This window comes from Delphinus delphis, chromosome 7 (genome assembly GCF_949987515.2).
Source record: "Delphinus delphis chromosome 7, mDelDel1.2, whole genome shotgun sequence".
Classification (NCBI taxonomy): Eukaryota; Metazoa; Chordata; class Mammalia; order Artiodactyla; family Delphinidae; genus Delphinus; species Delphinus delphis.
Window position 1 is genome coordinate 86,824,223 of NC_082689.1, and position 22,014 is coordinate 86,846,236.

The 22,014-nt window shown below is 34.8% G+C and overlaps 1 protein-coding gene across 2 annotated transcripts in view; it reads right to left on the reverse strand.

Annotated features, from left to right (window-relative positions):
* Window positions 1-22,014, reverse strand: part of KYNU (kynureninase) — a 96,040-nt gene that overhangs the window by 29,671 nt on the left and 44,355 nt on the right. For both annotated transcript variants that reach the window (XM_060016864.1, XM_060016865.1), the window contains 2 exons: window positions 9,494-9,592; window positions 8,615-8,688 (listed from right to left, as the gene is read on the reverse strand). In XM_060016864.1, the coding sequence (XP_059872847.1) occupies window positions 8,615-8,688; window positions 9,494-9,592 (173 nt within the window). The remainder of the gene's footprint in view (window positions 1-8,614; window positions 8,689-9,493; window positions 9,593-22,014) is intronic.

Genomic DNA, 22,014 nt, shown 5'->3' on the forward strand with positions numbered 1-22,014 from the left:
CCTAAATCCAGGCAGTTGGGGAACAGCATATTTGAAGGAAAAGTAAACTTACGGCTAAGTGATAGAAGCAGATTCAAAGGTGCTAGTGACAACAAAAATCTTGACAAAACAGGATGTTTCAGCCCGTGAATTGTGCATTCATCCCTTGATGTCAGCAACTAGTCCCTAAGCATGACCATTATAAGGCTCAATATGGCCATGACATTAGACAGGTAAAATATTACCAACTCACTCTTAGTAAAGATCTTTATCAGTTCCTATTTTCTAAAAAAATTCATCTATTCACAATTGCTCTGCTCTGTTCTAAGTCAGCTGATTTAACACTGCTTTGGAAAGGAGTTGTGGATGTATGGGGGTTCAATTCCTTTTCCTCCACTCATTTGCCCAATCATAATGTAAATATCATTAAGATAGAGTGCTTTACTTGGTTCTGTTACATATTCAATTACATCTTCAAATCTTACTCAAAAGGAGGCTTGTTAAAATATGTTCAGTGAGCTAACAGTATGATAAGCATAGTTATAAGAAAGTACTTCCTGTTATTGTAAGTTTTGGTTAATGAAAATTGTTTCCTGAAGATTCAGAATAATATGCTGTCCTTACAAGAGCTAAATCAATATTTTCTTGGTGTGAAAGCTTCATTAAGAAAAAATTTCTGCATATGATTCATTGAAATGTATTATTACTATAAAATATTGGTTTATAATCTGTGGTAACATTGATGCTAAAAGCACAAAACACATCAAGAAGATGTCTGAATTTAGGACTTTAGAAAGAACTATTTGCAATGTTGATTAAAATACTCATGAAGGACTTTTGAAGTTGTATATAGCTGGTTTTCATGGATATATTTGGTCTTTGTAGAAGCATATGGAAATGCATATTTAATTTGACAGTATTTTGCAAATCATACCCACTTCAGAATACCTTGCAAAGTAGAAATGCTTCCATATGCTAGAAGATGGTTTGTCTGTTATGCTGAGAGTAAAGAAAGAGCCATATATCCAACAAGAAAATTTTAAAAATATTTTCTTGGGCGTTGTGGATTATGAAAGTAAAGGAAATTCAAAGGACAATGTCCTTGTACTTAAACATTTAGAATTAATTTAGTCAATTTTTCAAACAATCACATTGGACATACTAAGATGAATTCTCACAAGGATCACAGGCCCCCTTTAAAAAAAAAAAAAAAGAATCAAATGGGCATTTTCTGCCTAGGTTTCCATGCCTGTGCCAAATCTTCTGAGACTCTGACCACATCTGATTGGAGCAAGGATTTATAAGAGAATGAAGGCAAGCTATCTCTATAGGACGTTACCATGATGGGGACAAACCTCCATCCTAGAGAAAATGATAACTCCCACTCAATCAAACCCTCTCCTCTGGGGTAGAGTTAAAAACAAGTGACCAAAGAGAAAATGGATCATAGGAATTCAGACCTCTCTTCTGAGTAATGCATTCCAAGTATTCCTGTGACCTGTGAAGTTGGCACAGCTCAGTCTTGGAAGCACCAGGACCCAGTGGGTCTGTGTGTGATGAGCAGTTTCCCAAGCTGCCCCGCACAACAGTATCATTGCACCGTGGCTGTTTTGACAGTCATAAAAAGTCAGATGGATACATGTGTTTTCTCAACAAGAACAAATAAAAGTTTAGCAGTAGCTCTCCATAGTTTACATTAAAAACCCTTGCAGATTCTGAAGGTTACTTTAGGGACAAAACTTGAAGTAATTAAAACGAGCAGAAGTTCTTTGACAAGTTTTACTTTTTGTGTTTAAAAGGTTCACTGACCTCATATATCTCCAGGGACACAAGTCTGCAATTTTCAAAGAGAAAATAAATTTTGAGGTTTCAAAGGACTTCAGTTTTCTCAAATTAATCTTTATGTCATCATTATCTGAGAATAGTGATTTGCGAGCAACAATGGCTTTAATGTATCTTTTTATACTGATGATTACTATTTTGGTTTTCTTTTAAGAGCCAGGATTCCTTTATCTCTTAAATTGAGAAAATCAGATTATTTACTGAAATAATTTTTAACTGTGATCATGCCTCAGTGCATAAACGTTATTTTTATGATCCCAGCTTAAATTCACACAGGAAAATTGTCTAGATGATTATGCACAGTAAAAAAGTGTCAAGCCAAGAAGATGAGGGATCCTTTTAGAGTTATTGATCAAAAATGGTTTGTGAATGAAGACAGGTATAGGTTATATGCCATGAATCCATAAATGAGTTTTCTTCAATCAAATTGTCTTCTTTTGGATCCCTTACAATGAGGCTTTGGGGACTAGGATTTGCAATAGGTGTAACCCACTCGTGAGCATGGCTCTGGAACTAAGTGTATGAAGCATACTTGATTTTACCACTGTTTATAATTTCTAAAATATTGTAGAATAGAGATAAAGAGCAATTTTATGATAATCGGCAGACTTTTAAATGTTAAGTCAATAACTCAGATTCCATAAAAATTCTACTAAAGAGTATAAAAAGATAAAGATCACCTGACATATCCCTTAAAGAAATGTCATTTAAGTAACTCTTCTTTATACTTCCTTAAATTTATGAAACTAATCAAGTGAAATCTCCCTCATAGGCAACAATTTCAACTTTCAAAGTAAGAGAGAGAAAATTTACTCAGTTAACATAGCATTCCATTTTGCAGAGGAATTGTATCTGTAAGTTGGTGGTGAACCAACTTCTTCAAGCTTTTCCAAAGCACCTCTGAGTTAAAGTTATCTATTCCTTCACTGTTCTATGGCAGTATCTGAAAATTCACCCAGCAATTATTAAGAAATTGCCTTGTGGCACATATTCTATCCCTGTGTTACCTGTTATTTAAATTGTTTATTCAGCTATTGAAATGGCATCTCTCCAAATAGATTGTATGATTTAAAAATCATATGAAATATCCTATATTTATTTCTATCTATTAAAGTTTCTTGTACAAAAATCTATGTTGTTTATATTTGCTCATGCCTCCTCAATTGACTCAGGAACATTCTCTTTACTTGGTAAAGCAGTGAGCACCTTAGAAAGGATACTCGTTTTGGAGTAGGATAAAATGGAAGGTTCATCATGTTTAATTCCTAAGATTGGAAAGATGTATGAATATATTGGAAGTCCTCATTATTTGATTACAAATGGAATACTGGGAAAAGGCCATTTAAAATACATCTATTTTAAAACAGTAAACCATACTTTTTGAAGTAAATAATGGAGGAAAAAAGAATTGATTGAGATGCTCTTGAAAATAAAATTTTAAATTGTAAAATAAATATAATTTGACAAAACTTACATTAAAATTATAATATGCTAATTATTAAAAAGAATAATAAATTGTGGAGTTTTTGTGTGTATTTTAACAAATGTGGTAGCAAACTACAATCTTTTTTGTATTACATTTAACTTTTTTAGCATGAGCATAAAGATGATCATTTCCACAAAATTTTTGAAGCATTCATCATTTCCTTTTAATCCCTGATATTCTAGTCATTTGCTTTTGAAGTACCGTGTCTAATTTCGTCTGCTTCATCTGTTAATGGTTCTGACTCTGACATATTCTCATTGTCCATGATTTTGTGATTCAGCAGTTCTTCAGTATCACTTGCATCATGAAATCCTGAATCTCTTGCAAAATGTTACTTTACAATTCATTTGCGTTAAGTTTTTATTGTGTTATGCTTATAACATTCTATAATCAGCAAGAGTCTAAACTTTTTTATGATAACATAGAGATAAATGCTAATACTAATTGGGAAAGGGTGTTTAGAAAAGGCTAATTTTATAAATGGGTAGTTCATTAGTGAAAATTTCCTACTATGACAGTTTTTGCTTCCCTACATTGTCATATATCTTGGGGACTGGAATAATGCTTTGGTAATCAGGAACTCTTGCAATTTGCAATCAGATGAAAGTAAGGGCTAGAAAGTAAGCAAGTGGTAAAGCTGGAAATGCAAATTGGTGTCTTCTACAAATGTCTGTTGTTGACATAATGACTGTGGATGAGAAACTCCTGGGCAAGAGGACCAATGGTTGAGGCATTGAGAGAATCAATGAAAAAGTGAAAGAGAAAACCTTATAAAATATAGAAGAATAATCACATACATTGGAGCAGAAGCAAGGGAAAGTAGTACACTAGAAGATTAGGGCTGTGGGAGGTACACATTAAGGACAAAGGGGATGGCCAAGTACATTTAATATGGCTGTCTGATAGGGCAGGAAGTTGTGGCTGAGAAGTCATCCATGTTAATTCATACTGAACATCTAACTCCAGAAACATGCTAAATGGGTAGAACAGATGCCCTGGGAGGTCTAGGTCATAGATCAACTAGGAATTCTGTGAAAACTCTCACTGAGAAATCTATTGATACTGGCCTGTTCCATTTGAAAGCATTTGGAGTCTTGTGAATTCACACACCTACACTTCCTTGTTCTCTCAGCGTTTAACAACAAGACCTTATGCAGGTAGTAGACAAGGATGTGATAAGTAGTAAGTCAGAAAGAATCACAGAAACCAAAACAAGGTTTAAATTATAGATGAGTTTTGGGCTATGGTATTCTCCAGTATCGCCTGGAGAAGTATGTAGAATCAAATATTTCAAGTCAGCGCTCCCCAGAACAAATGTGCATTAGATGCTCTCTCCATATAACATTAATTGTACAGTTGGGTCACACATGGTACCTGCTTATAATTTTTTAAGTCTTTTTTTCTAAATTTTCTTGATGCTTATTATTATCCTTTCTTAGACTTCCCTATATTGTTTTATAGGAAACAATGTTGTTTCCTTTTATTGTTCCTCTTTTTTTAAGTTCCCTAATAATAATAATAACCTACATTTCTGAGTTCTAAAATATGCCTTAACCATGCACTGATGTCAGCCAGCCTCTTCTATTGGTTCTTTTTAACCTGCAAATGACTTATTATAATAAAGGAGATGACTCAAGTTCTCAATAAAGCTTTGAAAATGTTATCTCTACTTAAAGTCTTCAATCAAATACTTCTAGCTGTTTATGGAAATGTGTTGGCATGATTTGAAATTCCGGCATTTAAAAAAAATTATCAGTTGGCCCCATTCTTGGCCACTCAGAAAACTTAAAAAAAAAAATTGTAGGAGAAACTAGCATTTCAAGAGATATATGAGACCATTTGGAGGTTTTTTATGCCAGCATGGAAAGTGAGGAACAGCAGTTTTCTTGTATGTGTTATTTCATTGGACAGGGTAAAAAAGTAAGCCATAGAAGGAATCTTAATAGCTCACATAATCCACTCCTGTTTTCATGCTAGAGTCTCTCTAAAAAAAAAGAAGAGGTGGGTGGTGGTGTCTTGAATTGCAGTCTATAGGTTCTCACAGAAGAATCTTTTTATGGTCCTCAGATATGCTTGAATCCCCTAAAACCAAAAGGTTAAATATTGATCTGAAGTCTATCAGAAAGGTCAACACTTATAAAGTTAAAAAGAAAAATTCAAGATTTTGAAGTATATTTTTTAAAGTGATACATTTCTGATTGTCAAATTCTTATAATTAAAATATTTTCCTTCATATTTCAGAGCAATAATTAACTGTGTAGACTAAATTGAAGTCAGCCCTGAAGGAAGAAGACACAGATAACATTTACTCACAACCAGTTCTAACTTTGTATAATTCTTAGCTACAGACAAGGTTTAGAATATGACACTGGAATGAGAAAAAGTGATGATAAACTAGGAAAAGGTCAAATTCTAGTTGAGAATGATAGCTTGAGTTACAATGCTTAATGCAGTGGACTGACTCTGGCCTCTACTCATTCTTTTTATTGGCAAAGGTTCTTGGAAAAAGTCTTAGGTCATCATCAGGTTTGAACAATGGCCAAAATGCCTATTTAAACAAAAGAAGGAAGTGAAGTTTCTTGGTACAGATATAATTTACCAGTTGCTAATGGGAACATCATATAAAAGATACTTTGAAATTATATAATGAATATTAAACTTTTAGAATGCAGGATTACATGTTCCGGGATCCACTCACTATAGCAGGTAGGCCAACCGCCAACCACTCCCATAATGCCCTTCTTCTCAGCCTTGATAGACATGTATGCGTTATGTTGAACCATGCACCTAGAATGCCCCTCACTAACTTCCACCTTCGTCCTGTCCTGCCTCTTTATCGAAGGCTTTGACTACACAATCATTGCACTATAAATATGGGGTCAAATGATATAAAATAAAAAATGATTTAAATATATATACTTAAAAAATACTTGATAAAAGGATGAATGGACCAGGAAAAGTTATATGTACTCTTTATTTGAAATAATGTGTTTAGCCACTAGATGTCACCCTTTTTTAAGCGACAAAGTTTACTTGACAAAGTTTACAACATCAACAGCAGTTACGTTCCACTATAGGGTAGAAGTTGTTACCATCGGAATTCGTCCCTCTGATATCACATAAAAAGAAGCTTTAACAACAGACAAACGAAGAAACAACAAACAGGCTTTCCTGTAAGAAGGGCTACATGAGTCAGACTGAATTGAGTCGTCAGTCTCCAAAGCCAGATAGTTAAAATGCAACAATAGTTAATAACGTATAATTTTCAAAAAAGTTAAAAGCATGGCTCTCATACAAATATAAAATGAACACATATAAAGATCTCAATCAACTCATTAATTAGCAAGGGAGCCAATTAAGATGGTGAGGCCAGTACGAGAGAGAATTCAAGGAATAGAGACTTACAGGGTCAGTCTGAGCTTGGCAATACGTACAAAACGGTTTAATGTCCCAAAGGTCACAAGCTGTAATCTTTAAGGCTATGTTTCCTGCTTGAGAGAAATGGTCTCTACTAGGCAAAATTCTACAAGTTAACATGCAGCTTCACATTGAGGCAACAAAATACTTAGCCTACATGTATGGATCACCTGTCATGCTTCAGTGGCTATGCTAAGTGCTTTCCATGCATCATCCCATTTTAATCTCACAGTAATTGCCTATGAGGTGAATGCTGATGTTATCTTTATATAGAAGCTAGAACACTATGAAGTCAAGGACATTCTTCAGGTTATGGACCAGCAAGTGAGTGATCAAGCTGGAATGTAAATCTGGTCTGTCTGCATGGTCTTTCTCCTGGGAGCATAGACTTAACAATTGCTTACTGGGTCTAGAGGATGTTGGGATTCTACAAGATGAGGCACATGCGAACACACTACAACCCCTCCACCCTCTCCAGTTCCTCATCCATGAAAGGCAAATAATGGTGAAAGAAATCTGAAGTTCAATAGAGATGCTGTAAAATCAGTTAAACTGCTAACACTTGCATTCTCTAGAATTTGTATAGATTACTTACCCTCGCTTCCCTTTGCTGATTCCTCTATTGCAATAAATAAGTGGAGAGTTGGAGATGCTCAAGGTAGTGAGTCTTCACACAAAGCAAGCAATACCTTATATACTGTCTATATGGAAAACACTTATGCTAGGTAAAATATTATCAATGTGGTTTGCTAAAAATGAAAAAGAGACCTTTTAAAATATGTATCGTATTCCTATAATATAATATACGCTTTATATTCTTTTCAGAGAATTTGGGACAAGGGGAGAAATCTAATGTACTGACAATATACTCAAGGAAGATGTCTGCCTAACAAAATACTTGCCTAAAAATGCTCTATTTAATTTTAAAACTTTAAAATCTTGTGGAAATTTTAGACATAATTAAATGAGCTATAGAAAATCATCTTAAATTTGTAAGATTTATATGCACAGAATCTCAAAAATGTGAGGTGCTCCAAGCTTTATTACTAATTCACTTTCAATTCTTATAACGATTATACCACTCAACCAGTGACTGAGAAGATTCAGAAAACTAATCAAATGTCATTATATTACCTATTAGGAGTCTAGACAGTCTCCTCATCACCTACACTCTGATACAACTTTGAAAGGATTTTTTTTACAGGATATTATTTCTTTATCTCCATACCAGATTAGAAAAATAGAAACACTTAAGAGTTCCCCAGTCAAATAAAAATGTGTAAATTTGTTGGTGTATCACATTTGCATTTATACTTGCTCTAAAAAAATGGAGTGCTATATAAAAATTGAAAAGTATTTCTTTTTATGTAGTCAGTCTGTTGTTCAGTGTTCAACTTCTTCAGTTTTCATGGATTATAAAATTTTTTAGGACAGAAGATACTCCTTACAAGACCATTTTATAAGTTTCCAGCTTTAAAGGTAGATGTAATTTTAATAATCACATACCACTTTGAAGCTCTATTAGGCACAGCTCTAGTTGCCTTTGATTTATCCATCAATGTGAGAAACCTGAAATTTTCTAAAGTCTAATTTTTGAAAAAAAGTTAAGTAGTCTCTTCGCATTAAACCATCTGCTCTGCATGATTACAGGGACTCATTTTTAGCCTTGAAGCTTCTCTTTTGTGATTAAATTTCTTGTTCAACCAAGAGAACTCTTTGGAAACCATTTATTTCCGATAAAGCATATCATTGTCCATAGAGTAGTAAAATAATTATAATCAGTCCAGATTCTTATTGGATAGCATCTTAAAGAGCTCATGTAAATTTAGCATATTATTAATGCAAGTTCATTTATTCATCACCAAAGAAGAATCTAAAGATAGTACTCACGCAGGTTTAATTGTATAGGCATGCTTTTCATGGACAAAGGCACCAGCAAGACCTCCTGCTCCTGCATTTAAATACTGGATTAAAAAAAAAATACTGGATTGAGAATAAATTAAACTGTATGGGTTTACCTAAATATGTATGACAAAAGTAAACAATGTAATAATTTGACTTTTTTATTATGAAACCAACTTTTGACAAGATCAGAATGTGTGACTATTTGAACTTTTATAAAAAACAGAATTTAGAGTTACCTTGTTTAAAGAAAAAAAAATGAAACATAGCATTATTAATCAAGAATAAATAGCTATTACTTTTTTAGCCAAATTTTGCCCCAACTAGTAGATAATAGTTCCAGTGACATTTATCTCATTTCAGAGCTCATTCATTTCAATTATTTTGTCACAAACTATTTAAATAATAATAAAAGATTATATTTTTAAAACACTTAAATTTAAATAAAATTGGTTTTATATCCATGCTCCCTGTCAATTAACTTGTCTTCAAATGTCAGTACAAAGTTGATTCCATAAGAATTATCTTTACTTATGTAGAAATTTCACAACATATCAACAAAAAACTCAGATCAATTTGAATTAAGTTCTAAGTGTGGAGCTTTTTTTCCAGAACCTCCTGACTTTTACAGAGCAGCCAGGGAATTGAAGGAATAGTATTCTATAAAGGATGGAAATAGCAAAATTTAATAACCTATACTATTCTATCATGTGCTCTACAGTTAACTAGAGTCAGAAAATACAGTAATGAAAGAAATGGAGGTAAGTAATTCAAATACTTAAAATTGGCCACTGATCCAGTTTTACATTTAGATTAACGTCAATATGGAATAAAAGAATAAAAATATATTAACTAGTTTGTTGATACCTTGTAGGAGCACCAGCAGGCAAAATCAACTCCCCACTCATGTAAGTGGAGTTCAACATTTCCAACTGCATGTGCCAGATCAAAGCCAACCAAACAACCCTGTGGAAGAACATAATAAATTTTGAATTCACTTAATGATTTGAAATAGTAAAGACAGTATACTTAAGAAAATCTTTGACACACTGCTGTACCATAAATATAGTTCATCCTTTGGTACAGTGACCCACAAAGCATGAGTCACAAAATCCTGGGCATTCCCAAGACCCTTTCAGGTCAAAACAATTTTCATACCATGAAGAAGACATTCTTTGCCTTCTTCACTGTGTTGACATTTGCAATGATAATGCAAAAGCAATGATGGGTGAAATTGCTGGCACCTCAGCACAAATCAAGGTAGTGGAAGCTTGTACTGTCATTGTGTGTCAAAGCCATTCAGTTACAGTATAAAAAAGTTAATTTCACTTCTATATCTCCTTGATAAAAGTATGAAACTAATACATTTATATTAAATCTCAATATCTTAATTTTCCTGTTTTTAAGATTTAATGTGGGAATTATGCATAAGACATTTGACCATATCCTGAAGTAGGATAGTTGTCTCAAAGTAATGCACTTATGCAATTATTTGAGTTGCAAGCTGAATTAGCCACTTTAGGTTACTGGAAAACCGTTTTTGCATGAAAGAGCAACTTATATACAAACAATAGTAGGTCATACTTAGGTATTTGACAGACATATTTTGGAAAATTAAATGAGTCTGTCAATTTAAGGAAAATAACTCACAGGATTTGTTGCCAAGGAAAAAAAGTAGTTACCAAGATAAAGTAGAATTTTGGAAAACTTGTATCCACTTTTATGAATATGACCATTTCCCAGTATTTAAAGATATTTCTGATGAGTTTAGAAGTAATATATAATTTTTAAAAGAACATATACTGAAATATGTAAATATCAATATTTGTAAAATATGATAATAATGAACCAATATTTTCCAAATGACCAATGCTTATTGTTACATATCATGCATGGATAAAAGATCTATTCAAAATGAAAAATCAGCCAATGGATTTTAATGTAACAAAGCATAGAAAGATCAGTGATTTGGTTTCACATTTCATACCACAACTCCCAAGAAGTTCTCACTTGTCAAATTCTGGTGTAGTATCAAAGATTATTCACAATTAACTGAAAAAGCTATTAAACTACTTTTGCTTTTTCTAAATATATATCTGTACAAGGTCCAATTTCATTCCTGTGGTTCACAAAGGAAAAAAAAAATCAAGAGATTGAATGCAGAAGATATATAAAACCAGTTGCCTGCTATGAAGCCAAACAGTAAAGATCTCTATCTATATAAAATATCTGCCAAATATAAAACATTCCTTTTATTGTTTCTTTTAGAAACTACAGTTTTGCTTCCCTAACAATATATTATTTATGTCAGTATGTAATGGGTTTGCCACTTTTGTCCTAAAATAAATAAGTAAATGTATTTTAAAATTCTGTTTTAATTAGAAATACAGTAAATATAGATAGATAGATAGATATAAACAATATTAAAACCTCTTTGAGGTGATCAGTGATTTTTAAGAATGTAAAAGCTTTGCATTACTAAAAAGTTTGAGAACTGCTGCTTTAGTATATCCTGTTAACCTGAAGGAGTTAATAAAATTTTCAGTTTATCACTTAACCCCACATCATGTCATTTAATTTGATCAAGTCTATGCATGCTGTAGTAAATTGCCTTAGTGGTTCCGATTCTACGTCCCTTCCTGTATCCATGTCCCTTGCCACGTAACTTTTCAGTTCCTTCACTGAGAACAGGGTGCAATTCTCCGCCACTGGGATCAGTCAGGTGACTTGTTTTGAGCAAAGGGACATCAGCACATATAATACAAAGAGAATGTCCTAATCACTTGAGTGATGAGGCTTGCTCTCTCTTGCCCTCTGCCACCTATATGAGAAGGACTTGCTTCGGCCAACCTACTGGCCCAGATGGAAGATGAAAAAATTGTGGATCAGAGTCATCCTCCCCTGGGCTCAGCCTGGATTCTACTCACCCACATTCTCTTAGTTGGCCAGAGATGCATGAGTGACCTCAGCTGAGATTAGCAGGATCCCTGCAACTAAGTCCTGTCTAGATCAGTTGACACAAAGGTGACCCATAAAAATGATGCTGTTTTTGACTCTATACTGTGTTCTCCCTGTACATTGACTTGAGACCCTAACAGTCTCTTACTATCTGACTCTATTCTGTCTCAGTTAATGACATGAATTTTTTTAAAAAGCTGATAGTTAAATGGGGGTGATAGTTCACTTTGCAAACGTGTCTTACCTCTGAGTTCTTCTGTTGTTTGCTTACTAAGAGCAAACATAATAATTACATTCTTAAAACTTGTAGACTTCCTGCAACTTCGAAGAAACACATCTATGGATTGAAGTTTTTGAAGTAAATAATTGCAGAGGTACCAATTTTAGATTGTTTTTACACCTCTTAAGAATAAATAACCCCAAACTGCTATTACAGGTACTTTCCCCAGAACAGAGGGATGCAAACCATGACCTGTTCTTTTTTTTTTTCTTCTTTTTTTTTCATGACCTGTTCTTAATGAATAAAGTTGTATTTGAGCACAACAATCTCATTTGTTTAGATATTGTCTATGGCTGCTTTTGCAAGCACAAATGAATCACTGCAACAGAGACCATATGAACGAAAAATTCTGAAACATTTGCTATTTTGCCCATTACAGAAAAGATTTGCTGACCCCTGCCCTATAGCATTGGTTTCCATAGAGAAACTCAATATATTGGGGAGTCAGTTAATTAGAAACCTTACTGTAATGTGGCCAGAACTAGAACATCATAAAAGAAAAAGTTCTTACAGGTATTTTGTTTCTAAAACACAAAAAATGAGCAATACATATCATAAAAGTATGACAGATGCTTCATGCTAACACAAATTTTTGAAGCAATAGAAAAGAAATACAGTTAATCTCCATCAAGATTTAGAGGTCATCAAAACTGAGGTTTGCAGACTAGGTTCAATAGATATATATACAGAGACATACATATGTGCAATTAGTTTGTATTTTAAGATACACTTTTAATATTGAAATTAAATTTTGGGGAAAAAAGTTCTGAATTTAAAATTCTCTTTTTTCTCACCAACACATCCAATTAAAGTGCTTTTTTAATGAAAAAAATTTTACAACTTAACTTCTCTTAGACAAGTTTTTACAACACAGCTTTTCTTAGAAAACTCAAGGAATAAAAAGGCAGCACTTTTATTTTATTATCAATTATTTATAAAGAATGGCACAATGAAGAAACCATGAAACTTCACCTACCATATCCTGTTATTAAAAGCTCTGTGGTCACATCTGTGGCACGATGTAAAATAATCACTTGTGGCTCCTACAGTATGTTTTAATGCATGTACAATTCTTTCCCCATGGGTGGCAGAGAACATAAATTATTAAAATGTGACTGTTTTTAGGAAATGACCGTAAGATACAAACTTGCATGAGATCATCACAAAGCGATTTTACAAAAGTTTCACTAGATGGCAGCATCTTAAAAATAAAGAAAAAACTAATAGTTCTCCAAAACCTCTGTATAGCCATGCAGTTAACATTTTCATTATTTTACGAATAAGAGTAGGTAAAACAATATGAATGTGTGAAAACAGACCTCACCCTTGAGTGCATACTTTATGTAATTTTAAAAATAGAAATCAAATATTTTTCAACAGATTTTTATTAAAATTACCCACAATTGCTCAGACTCTCATTGATACAAGGACAGCAGCGGTGTTCAGCCACCGTGTCACCTGGCTTTACAGTCAGTCCCCAAACTATGGCAGTAGTCTTCTAACCATTCGGACTACTTCCAGCCTGCCTTCTTCCAATGAACTTTCTAAATCATACATTTGGTTATAAGACTTCCTGTGTCCCTTCAAAGATCTCCCCATTAACTTGAGAATGTAACTCATTTTCCTTGGTATGGCTTTTAAAGACCTTTATGATCTGGTTCTTTCCAGCTTTCCTGTCCCGGGTGCCCTACGCCTACTTTCATTTATTTGCATAAACTGTTCTCTGTCTCTGGGGTAGTCTTTCCCTCCTCATTTGCCTGGGTAGCTCAAATTTTGATCACAAGATAACTTCCATAGGAAGATACCGTTGCCAAACCCTCTTGCTCCTCTCATCTTACAGCCCTGGTTGCATAAATCTCTTGTAGCAATTTTCCAATCTTAAACTGTCTTCTATTTTTATATAATATGAACTCAAATAATTCAATTGTTGAATAAATAAGTAAAAAAACGAAGTCATACAATTGTCAATAAATATTCTGTAAACTGAAGCTAAATGTTAAAATATTATTTGATATCCTTTATTTCTGTTTCAATTTTATTGCATAAACCATTTATTCAGGCTTGGCATATTTTAAAATGAAGTTTCTTGGACAGTCAAAAGTAGTTTAAAATATATTTAAAATCCCTTTCAATAAAACAAGGAATATCATGACTTTTTGTCTTTGCCATCTTTACTAGCACAATACTAAAAATTTTTCTAACCAGTGGAATAATACACAGGGTCTGTGCGGAGATTTCCAGGTAAAGAGCTAGATCACTGTCTCTCAAATTTAGTTTATTATTTGTTTATTAATTAAAATGAAATATGGAATAGTACAGTTTAATTTTATCCCTTGTAGCATTAAAGTCCTGATAACTTTATTGATTTATTCTATAACAGATTGGCTTTAGACAGATATTATTAGTTTGTTCTTTCTTCACCAAAAAAAAAAAAAATCCTATAAATTATGAAGACCATCAATAAGTAGCAAATTTGGTGGGAAAAGGGTTAATTATATATTTGGAGCTATACACAGAACTGAAAGTCAGCTTGTATGCATTTGTATGTTCAAATAATTCTTAAAATAATAAAATACTTAAGATAGGTAAGTAGCCTTTGTCTTTGAGCCAGTTGAGTAAGCGCCCAGGTTACTTAGGAGGTACCTGCAAGAGATGCCTGTCACACAGCCTGTGGTCATTCATACATACCAGCTGGGTGCATGTCCAGACTTCAGTGGATGCCCTTGGCAGTGGCATTAGCATCATGGTGGGTAAATTACAGGGGCCTACAAGTCCCTTCAACGCTAGTAATTGGATACTAGTAATAGGAGTGTGACTTCTCTCGTGGCTGTTTATGGGAACTACAGTTTCCACACCATACTAAAGAGATCTTTACGTATTCTAAATATCACTCCTGTTTTGATATAAAGTCACAGGAAACAACTGAAGAAGTACATTGCTATAAATTTGAACAATATTACCTTAAATAGAAAAACTGATGGGAAAATTTGAGGACAGTGAACAAAAATTTTTAAAAATGATAGGAGTGTGTGTGTATGTGTGTGTTGTTGTTCAACTCTACATAGATGATATGGACAAATGGTGGATTAATAACAACAGGTTGGCTAGTTAGCTTTGATCCTGGGATTTCCCGAGGAAGCTCACAGTTAGGGAGGTACTGGGGAGGGTGAAAATGAACAAGAAGCACATGAAAGGTGGTAGGGTTTCTTGCCATAGTCTTGAAGCACTAAAATTTGTAAAATTCATTCAAGTGCTGTGATTCAAAAAAATCCACAGATGCTAAGTTAAAAGAAAAAAAAGTAATACCTAGTAAAGATCTCTGTAAGAGGGGCCTCTACCATCTCTGTAAACATAGTATATCATTTCAGAGTGAATTTTTATTGTGAAAGTCTTTCCTTTCATCCTAAAATTTATTGTGGTCTTCAAATATCCTTCTCACTTTTTTTTTTTTTTCTTTTCATCCAACTCTGGTTATAAGCAGGAACTATACATTATTTCTTAATACTGTGTTTACTCTGCACTTAAAGTCAATATGTAATTTGTATTACAGTTTCCTTCCCCAAATTATTTAATACAGCTGTCTACTGTTTTTTGAAATACTATGTTAAGCCTTCACTTATTTATATCAATAGTTTGATGGGAGTAACTGTTCCTCACTATTAAAACATAAAGTAATACAAAATGAGAATGAACTTTCACAAGTTAAAAGGGACAAAACACAATCTTCCAAGTGGAACTGCAGGGAATATTTTAGAAGTAGCTTGGCAACTAGAACCAAAACTTAAAATTTTCTGTAAGGCAGAACCTGAATGCTACTCAAAGTTATTTTAGTCCTGAGGCTCTTATAGATAATATATGATACCACAAAAACATAAGTAATCAGCATATGTACTGCAGGAGAAAAAAAATACACACAGTATTCCATCCAGGAAGCTAGTGACTTGATAATTCTAAATGTTCATATTAAGTTCAGCAGCAAACACGAACAGAAAGAGGAAAAATTGGGAGGGTAGACAAGATTCTACCCGAGACATATGATGAATTACTCCAAGGTTAAGGTCTAATAATTTCAAATGTATCTTCTATCAAAATACTATTTTAAAATGCAAGTGTACAGAGAAGGATGGTATCACAAATAACCCTTAGTCTACATGATAATTTGAGTAAGAAAGCTCTCCCATTGTCCTAGAGCTATTGATTGATGGTATTTATGCCAAAATGTATATACAGCAGAGACAACAAGCCGTGATAAAGTGAACATTGTTCTGTGCCTCTCATGTGGGCTATTGCTAGGGATTTGGGGAGCCATGACTATACTTCTCGGTTTCCAGAGAGCTTAATTTGGAAAAAGATAAGATATCGAATAAGAGAGAGTTTTGAATCAAGAAAGAGTCTTTCATGACAAAGGTTGTGCATAGATATCAGGGAATTAATTAAATTAAAAACGAGTACCTTTAACTTGAAATCAAAATGAAATCAGAATGAATGCTTTCACTCAGTGACTTAAAAACTCTGGTTTGGATTCAAGAGTAAGCTAAAAAGTGAAAGTAGAATCAATTCTGAAATATTCATTTATTTGTCAACCTGTGCAAATTAGACTAATACAGTATTAGGATTTTATTACCCACTTATATCAAGCCATACTTCCATATTTTCAGAAAGTATAGTAACTTATAGTTACCCAAAAGAAAATATGAAGGAAGTATCCTGTTGGAAAAGTAAAGTGACGGGGTGGAAATTTGGGAAGAAGATGATGGACACAGGAAAACTAAGGAGCTTGTCTTTGGATGGAAACCTTGGAGTCCTGAATGGGGTGGTAGAACTCTACTCAGGTGCTGAAGATGGCCAACCTAGTGCATTTTTGGAGGCCTTTCTGGGCTCTGTTTATGTCACAGGAAATGGAACGTGAATGTTTTTTGAAATTAATGTATAACTCAAGGTGCCCTTTGTTTAAATTCCAGAAGTGTTTTAGCTGTGGAACTTACACAGCAGGCCACGTAGCCCATGGGGAACACTGGCAACCAGAGTCTGGAATACTAGCTATGTCCTAATAGCTATGTCCCCTAGTTCTGTGAACAGATGCCTGGAGGAAAATGATAGCTTCCGAACTTGAGTGGGAAATTTTCCCCACACTATCTGACTTCCTCTTGAATTTGCAATATGTGGTTTTGACCCAATCGTAAGGTAAAATGAATTGGAGCATATATAACTCTGTTTTTTGTGGTATTAGACTGGATTGATTTTCTAAGACATTTTCATGGATTTGTTTTTACCCTTGTCGAGCATTAATACAGTCTAAAGCAGTTTTCTATATATATGTCTCTATGTCCCATATGATTCTTTAAAGGCAGACACAGTGGGGTTTTTCTTAATCTATTTTCTCTCTGTCTCCCTCGCTCTCTCTGTCTCTCTCTCTCTCCCCCTCTTAAATCCTGGAAACTGATATTAAGTGAGGGGTCAATATACCTGTGAAACAATGAAATTTCTTGAGAATACTCTGCAACTCAGCTACCATTAGAAGGTTCAGTGGACTTCCTGTTGAAATTCTCCCTATTGTCATGTAGATTAGCTTCCCAGTCATATAGGAGTTTGTAAGCTCTTAATTAGAGGGAGGGCACCTGCAAATACATCTAAAGGCCCTGAAGAGCTGCTAACAGGAATGACAATGGGGCAATCATTGGTGGGAGCTATTGCCAATAGAACTACCTAAGAGAACCATCAGAAGGAGACCCACCAGTGTCTTGGGGCATCTCTTAAAAAGAGCAGTTGGGAAGAGTGGGTTAGAGGTTCCGAGTTGGGCCACTATTGAATGCTGGCACTGAATAGAATCTTATTCAGCAATAATTCTGTTCCTTATACTTGACATCTAGGGGCAAAGTAAAAATTGTGGTTTTCAATATTCTCTAAACTGAAGAGACAGTTATATCAACGATAAAGACAAAGGTTTCAGGCTCCCATGGAGAAAAATAACCAAGAAAGAGGGCTATATGTATTTTCTTTGACTTTCCAAATGTTGAGACCTCTTTGCCCTTACACAATCAGTTTACAAATATAAAAGGAGAAAATATAGTGGAAAGAGAGGTATGGTATCGGCGCCAGACTCCAAGTCTAACCTTTACTGGCTGGCTAAGTCAGCTTGAGCAACTGCTTAACTTCTCTTGGACTCAGTTTCCTCAACTGAGCCATGGGAAAAGCTCCCTATTAGGGTAGCTGAGAATATTGTAAATACTACATGCCAAGTGCCTGAAGCACAGTAGGTCATCATCAGCACCTAGTATTATTCACATTTGTACAAAGCACAAAGTATTGCAGAAACTAGATTCATCCTTTTAGCCTGGCTTTTTAAAAGTAAATATTGATGAGACTGGCAAATCCAGAGATGAGAAGTAGAAAGTGGGGAGTGTTAGGAGCATTTTGCTAATGAAATTTAAGGAGGGAGGTATCAGTTAAGAAGGCTTGAGACAGAGCTAAGAGCTAACAGCTACATGGGGAGAAAGAGTAAAGGATTTGAGAGAGAGGAAAAGCAAAAAAAACACCTTGATTTGAGACCCTAAAGTGTTATGTAATATACAGGTAGAAATGTCTTACTATCTAATAGAGTGTGCTTTCAAGAGTAAATTTCAGCTATTTCTTTTACCAGGAAAAAACAGCAATTGTCTCCTCTGTTTATGGTCAGAAGTAAGTACAAAACCAAAGAAGAAAAATAAAACAAATCAAGTAACACTGTTCTCTTCTGGAGTCTTTCTCCAGCTGGCAAGGATCTCACACAAAATATAGTTTGTTTGATTTATTTCAGATACTCAAGATGGGAAAAATAGCTCAAGGTAATTTTTCAAGCTTAATTTAGTTCATTTAATATTTAATAACTTAATGGAGCAGTCTGCATGCCCTAAGTGTGTCAAAGAGTAGAAATGGAGTTTGAAAAAGAACTCAAATTTTACAAATATTTTGATTTTTAGAGCAATTGACCATTATAAGTAATTCTTCAGAATTTTCTGATTCTAATTAAATGGGAGCATAGTTATGTCTTTTATGCAATGTGCGATCCATAAAATCAGCCTAATCCATTCTTGCTGATAACACACATTTATCCATTCACTGGCCAAACAGGTATGCACTTAATGATAAATGACTATGTATGTGTAAAGCATTAGTATAAGCCTGTGAAGTTTGTAGGGTCCACCCTCAATCAGTCATTGAACACACTATTGACAAAAGCTTCCTAAATTTCATAGTTAAGATAGACATAGAAATAATTACAAGATACTGCAAAAGAGGACCAATAATACATTTTCTGTCATGCTATGGAAATACAGCAGGAAGACAGATTTAGCCTGACACAGAGGAGCAAGAAAAATTTTATGATGAAGGTGAAGGATCACCCCCTCATGTTTCTACAGGAGTTAGTCAAGAAATATATGAGTTGAGCCTATAAGAAATACTCCACTTTACCGTTTTTGGTAAGAATGCTGCAATGTAAGCAGAAATATATACATCAGCTGTCATTCTGCTTCAGTGCTGAGGTCAGTAGGTAGACGTGGGAGTTGTGTTGAAGAACCGAAGTCCCATCCAATGGGCAGAGCTATGATTCAGACTTGCCACTTGTTATCGTACAAGAAAGATGGTCTAGTGTTGCCAAACCTGTAATTTGAAACTAGGAGTTTTTATATGAAATCTCTTGATCTGTCATTATTGGCATGTGATTAAAAAAATGTTTAATGTACGATGTTTGCATATACAAAGAGGGTTAAACAAAGCAATTCTCTAGGACAGATCATAACCTGTGAAGCAGGTAGTGGTTGAACTAAGCTGGAGGAACAGAATCTTCATATGTGGGAATTCTAGGAGGAGGGAAAGCTAAGAAAAAAGGCCTGGAGACTGAAAGTAAGACATCTGGACAGAAAACATTCAACACATTTGGTTTAGTTTAACTATTAGTATGTGAAGGAGAGCAGAGGAAAATACGATACTGATAACTTAGGTATATGCATAATCATAAAAGACTGAAGTGTTTTTTGTTTCTTTTTTGCGGTACGTGGACCTCTCACTGATGTGGCCTCTCCCGTTGCGGAGCACAGGCTCCAGACACGCAGGCTCAGTGGCCATGGCTCACGGGCCCAGCCGCTCCGCAGCATGTGGGATCTTCCCGGACCGGGGCACGAACCCGTGTCCCCTGCATCGGCAGGCGGACTCTCAACCACTGCGCCACCAGGGAAGCCCTGAAGTGGTTTTGACTCTATTCTACAAATGGTAGAAGAATGATGGTCATAATTTGGGAAAGACATGAAGCAAGGGATCAAATAGGGGGTACATGGGCCTAATCACAACCTTCCCAACAATGGGCAGTTACTTTTTGGATGGGTGGTGACTTTTAACCTTTACATATCTACTTTTATCTACCTGTCTTGTTATAAAGTGGCATTAAAGCAACTATTTAATTTATCCATCACATGAGAATGATACTGTATATCAAAGAGAGCCCCGTTTAGATGGGAAATGAAAGTACACTCTTCCATAAGATATTTTACTAGTGATTACTATGACAATCTAAATGGTCAATTTCTCAACCAAATTTGCTTATATTATTAAGTTTTACTTACATACTGAACTTGATAATCTTGCAAAGAAGCTTATGGGATAGTTTCTGAAGATGTCACTCTTAAATTTCTTCCCTTAAAGCTACTTTTTATAGACAATGTGATAGTTATCTTCTTTGTTTACCACCTTACTTAATTTGCTAGGAAAGTGAACATTGTCTCTTCAACTGAACTAAACTTTGATATCCCTAATCTTGTTTGCATAAACAATTTAACTGATTAAAGAAGGGGGGAAGTCCCTGGTGGCACAGTGGTTAAGAATCCGCCTGTCAATGCAGGGGACACGGATTTGAGCCCTGGTCTGGGAAGATCCCACATGCCGCGGAGCAACTAAGCCCGTGCGCCACGGCTACTGAGCCTGCGCTCTACAGCCCACGAGCCACAACTACTGAAGCCTGTGTACCTAGAGCCTGTGCTCCACAACAAGAGAAGCCTCCGCAGTAAGCCCGTGCACCACAATGAAGAGTAGCCCCCACTCGCCGCAACTAGAGAAAGCCCGCACACAGCAACGAAGACCCAACGCAGCCAAAAATAAATTAATTAATTTAATAAAACATTTCTTAAAGAAGGGGATCATGAAGAAGGACATTAAGAGAAATCTCTCACATTTTATTGGGGATTTTTTTTTCTGGGGTCTTCTGAAATTCCACCTACCTTGATTGCCATGAGACACACTTTTTCCTTTCCATTCTTATGATGATTAGTGAATAAATTAAAACGGGTGTGTACATTTCATGTTGTAACACTTTCATTTTCAGCTTAAAGACTTAAACCAGCCTTTTGTTGGTCAAGTGGCATGAAAAATATGGGTTTTAGCCTGGGTCTAAGACAACTTAAGTATTTTATAAAATGCATATCATCTAAAAAAAACCATAAATATAATATTTCACTTGGGGGACCCTGGGTTTAGATGAGGCTAGATCTGGAGAAATAATTGTCCACCATGGCTTTGATGAGAGTGGTTGCCAAAGCAACAATCCTGATTGACAACTGAGAGTCTTGCTTTTCTCAAATCTGTAATTCTAAAACATCTTGAGTGCAAATTTCTCTTCTGTTGAGAACTACTCAGTCTTTCTCACATGGTCCATTTAATGAAAAGCTTAAATTAAAACATCTGATGAAAACTTCTTAGAGACAGCTCAAAATTTTTAGATTCTTGGGCACTGATCCTTACCAACATATTTTGACAGAGACTCCAGGCTGCTGCTTGGATAACCAGGATAGTTTACTTTATATTTCTAAGCAGAATAATCCTTCACTATTCCCAGAGTAAATGATGTATAGTTAATGGGACATTCCATCTAAACTTTAGGTCATTTTTCTCTTCTCTCTCTCTCTGTCTCTTTGTCTCTGTTTCTATCTGTCTCTGTTCTCTCTCTCTCTCTCTCTCTCTCTCTCTCTCTCTCTCTATCTATCTATATATATATGTATATTTAATCCTTGGATTCTGTGGCTAGAACTAAATCTGGGTGGGACAGCAAGAGCTCAGTATAGATCCTTCATTTCTGATGGTTATACAAAATCTGTCTTTAATAACAATAGGATGATAAGAT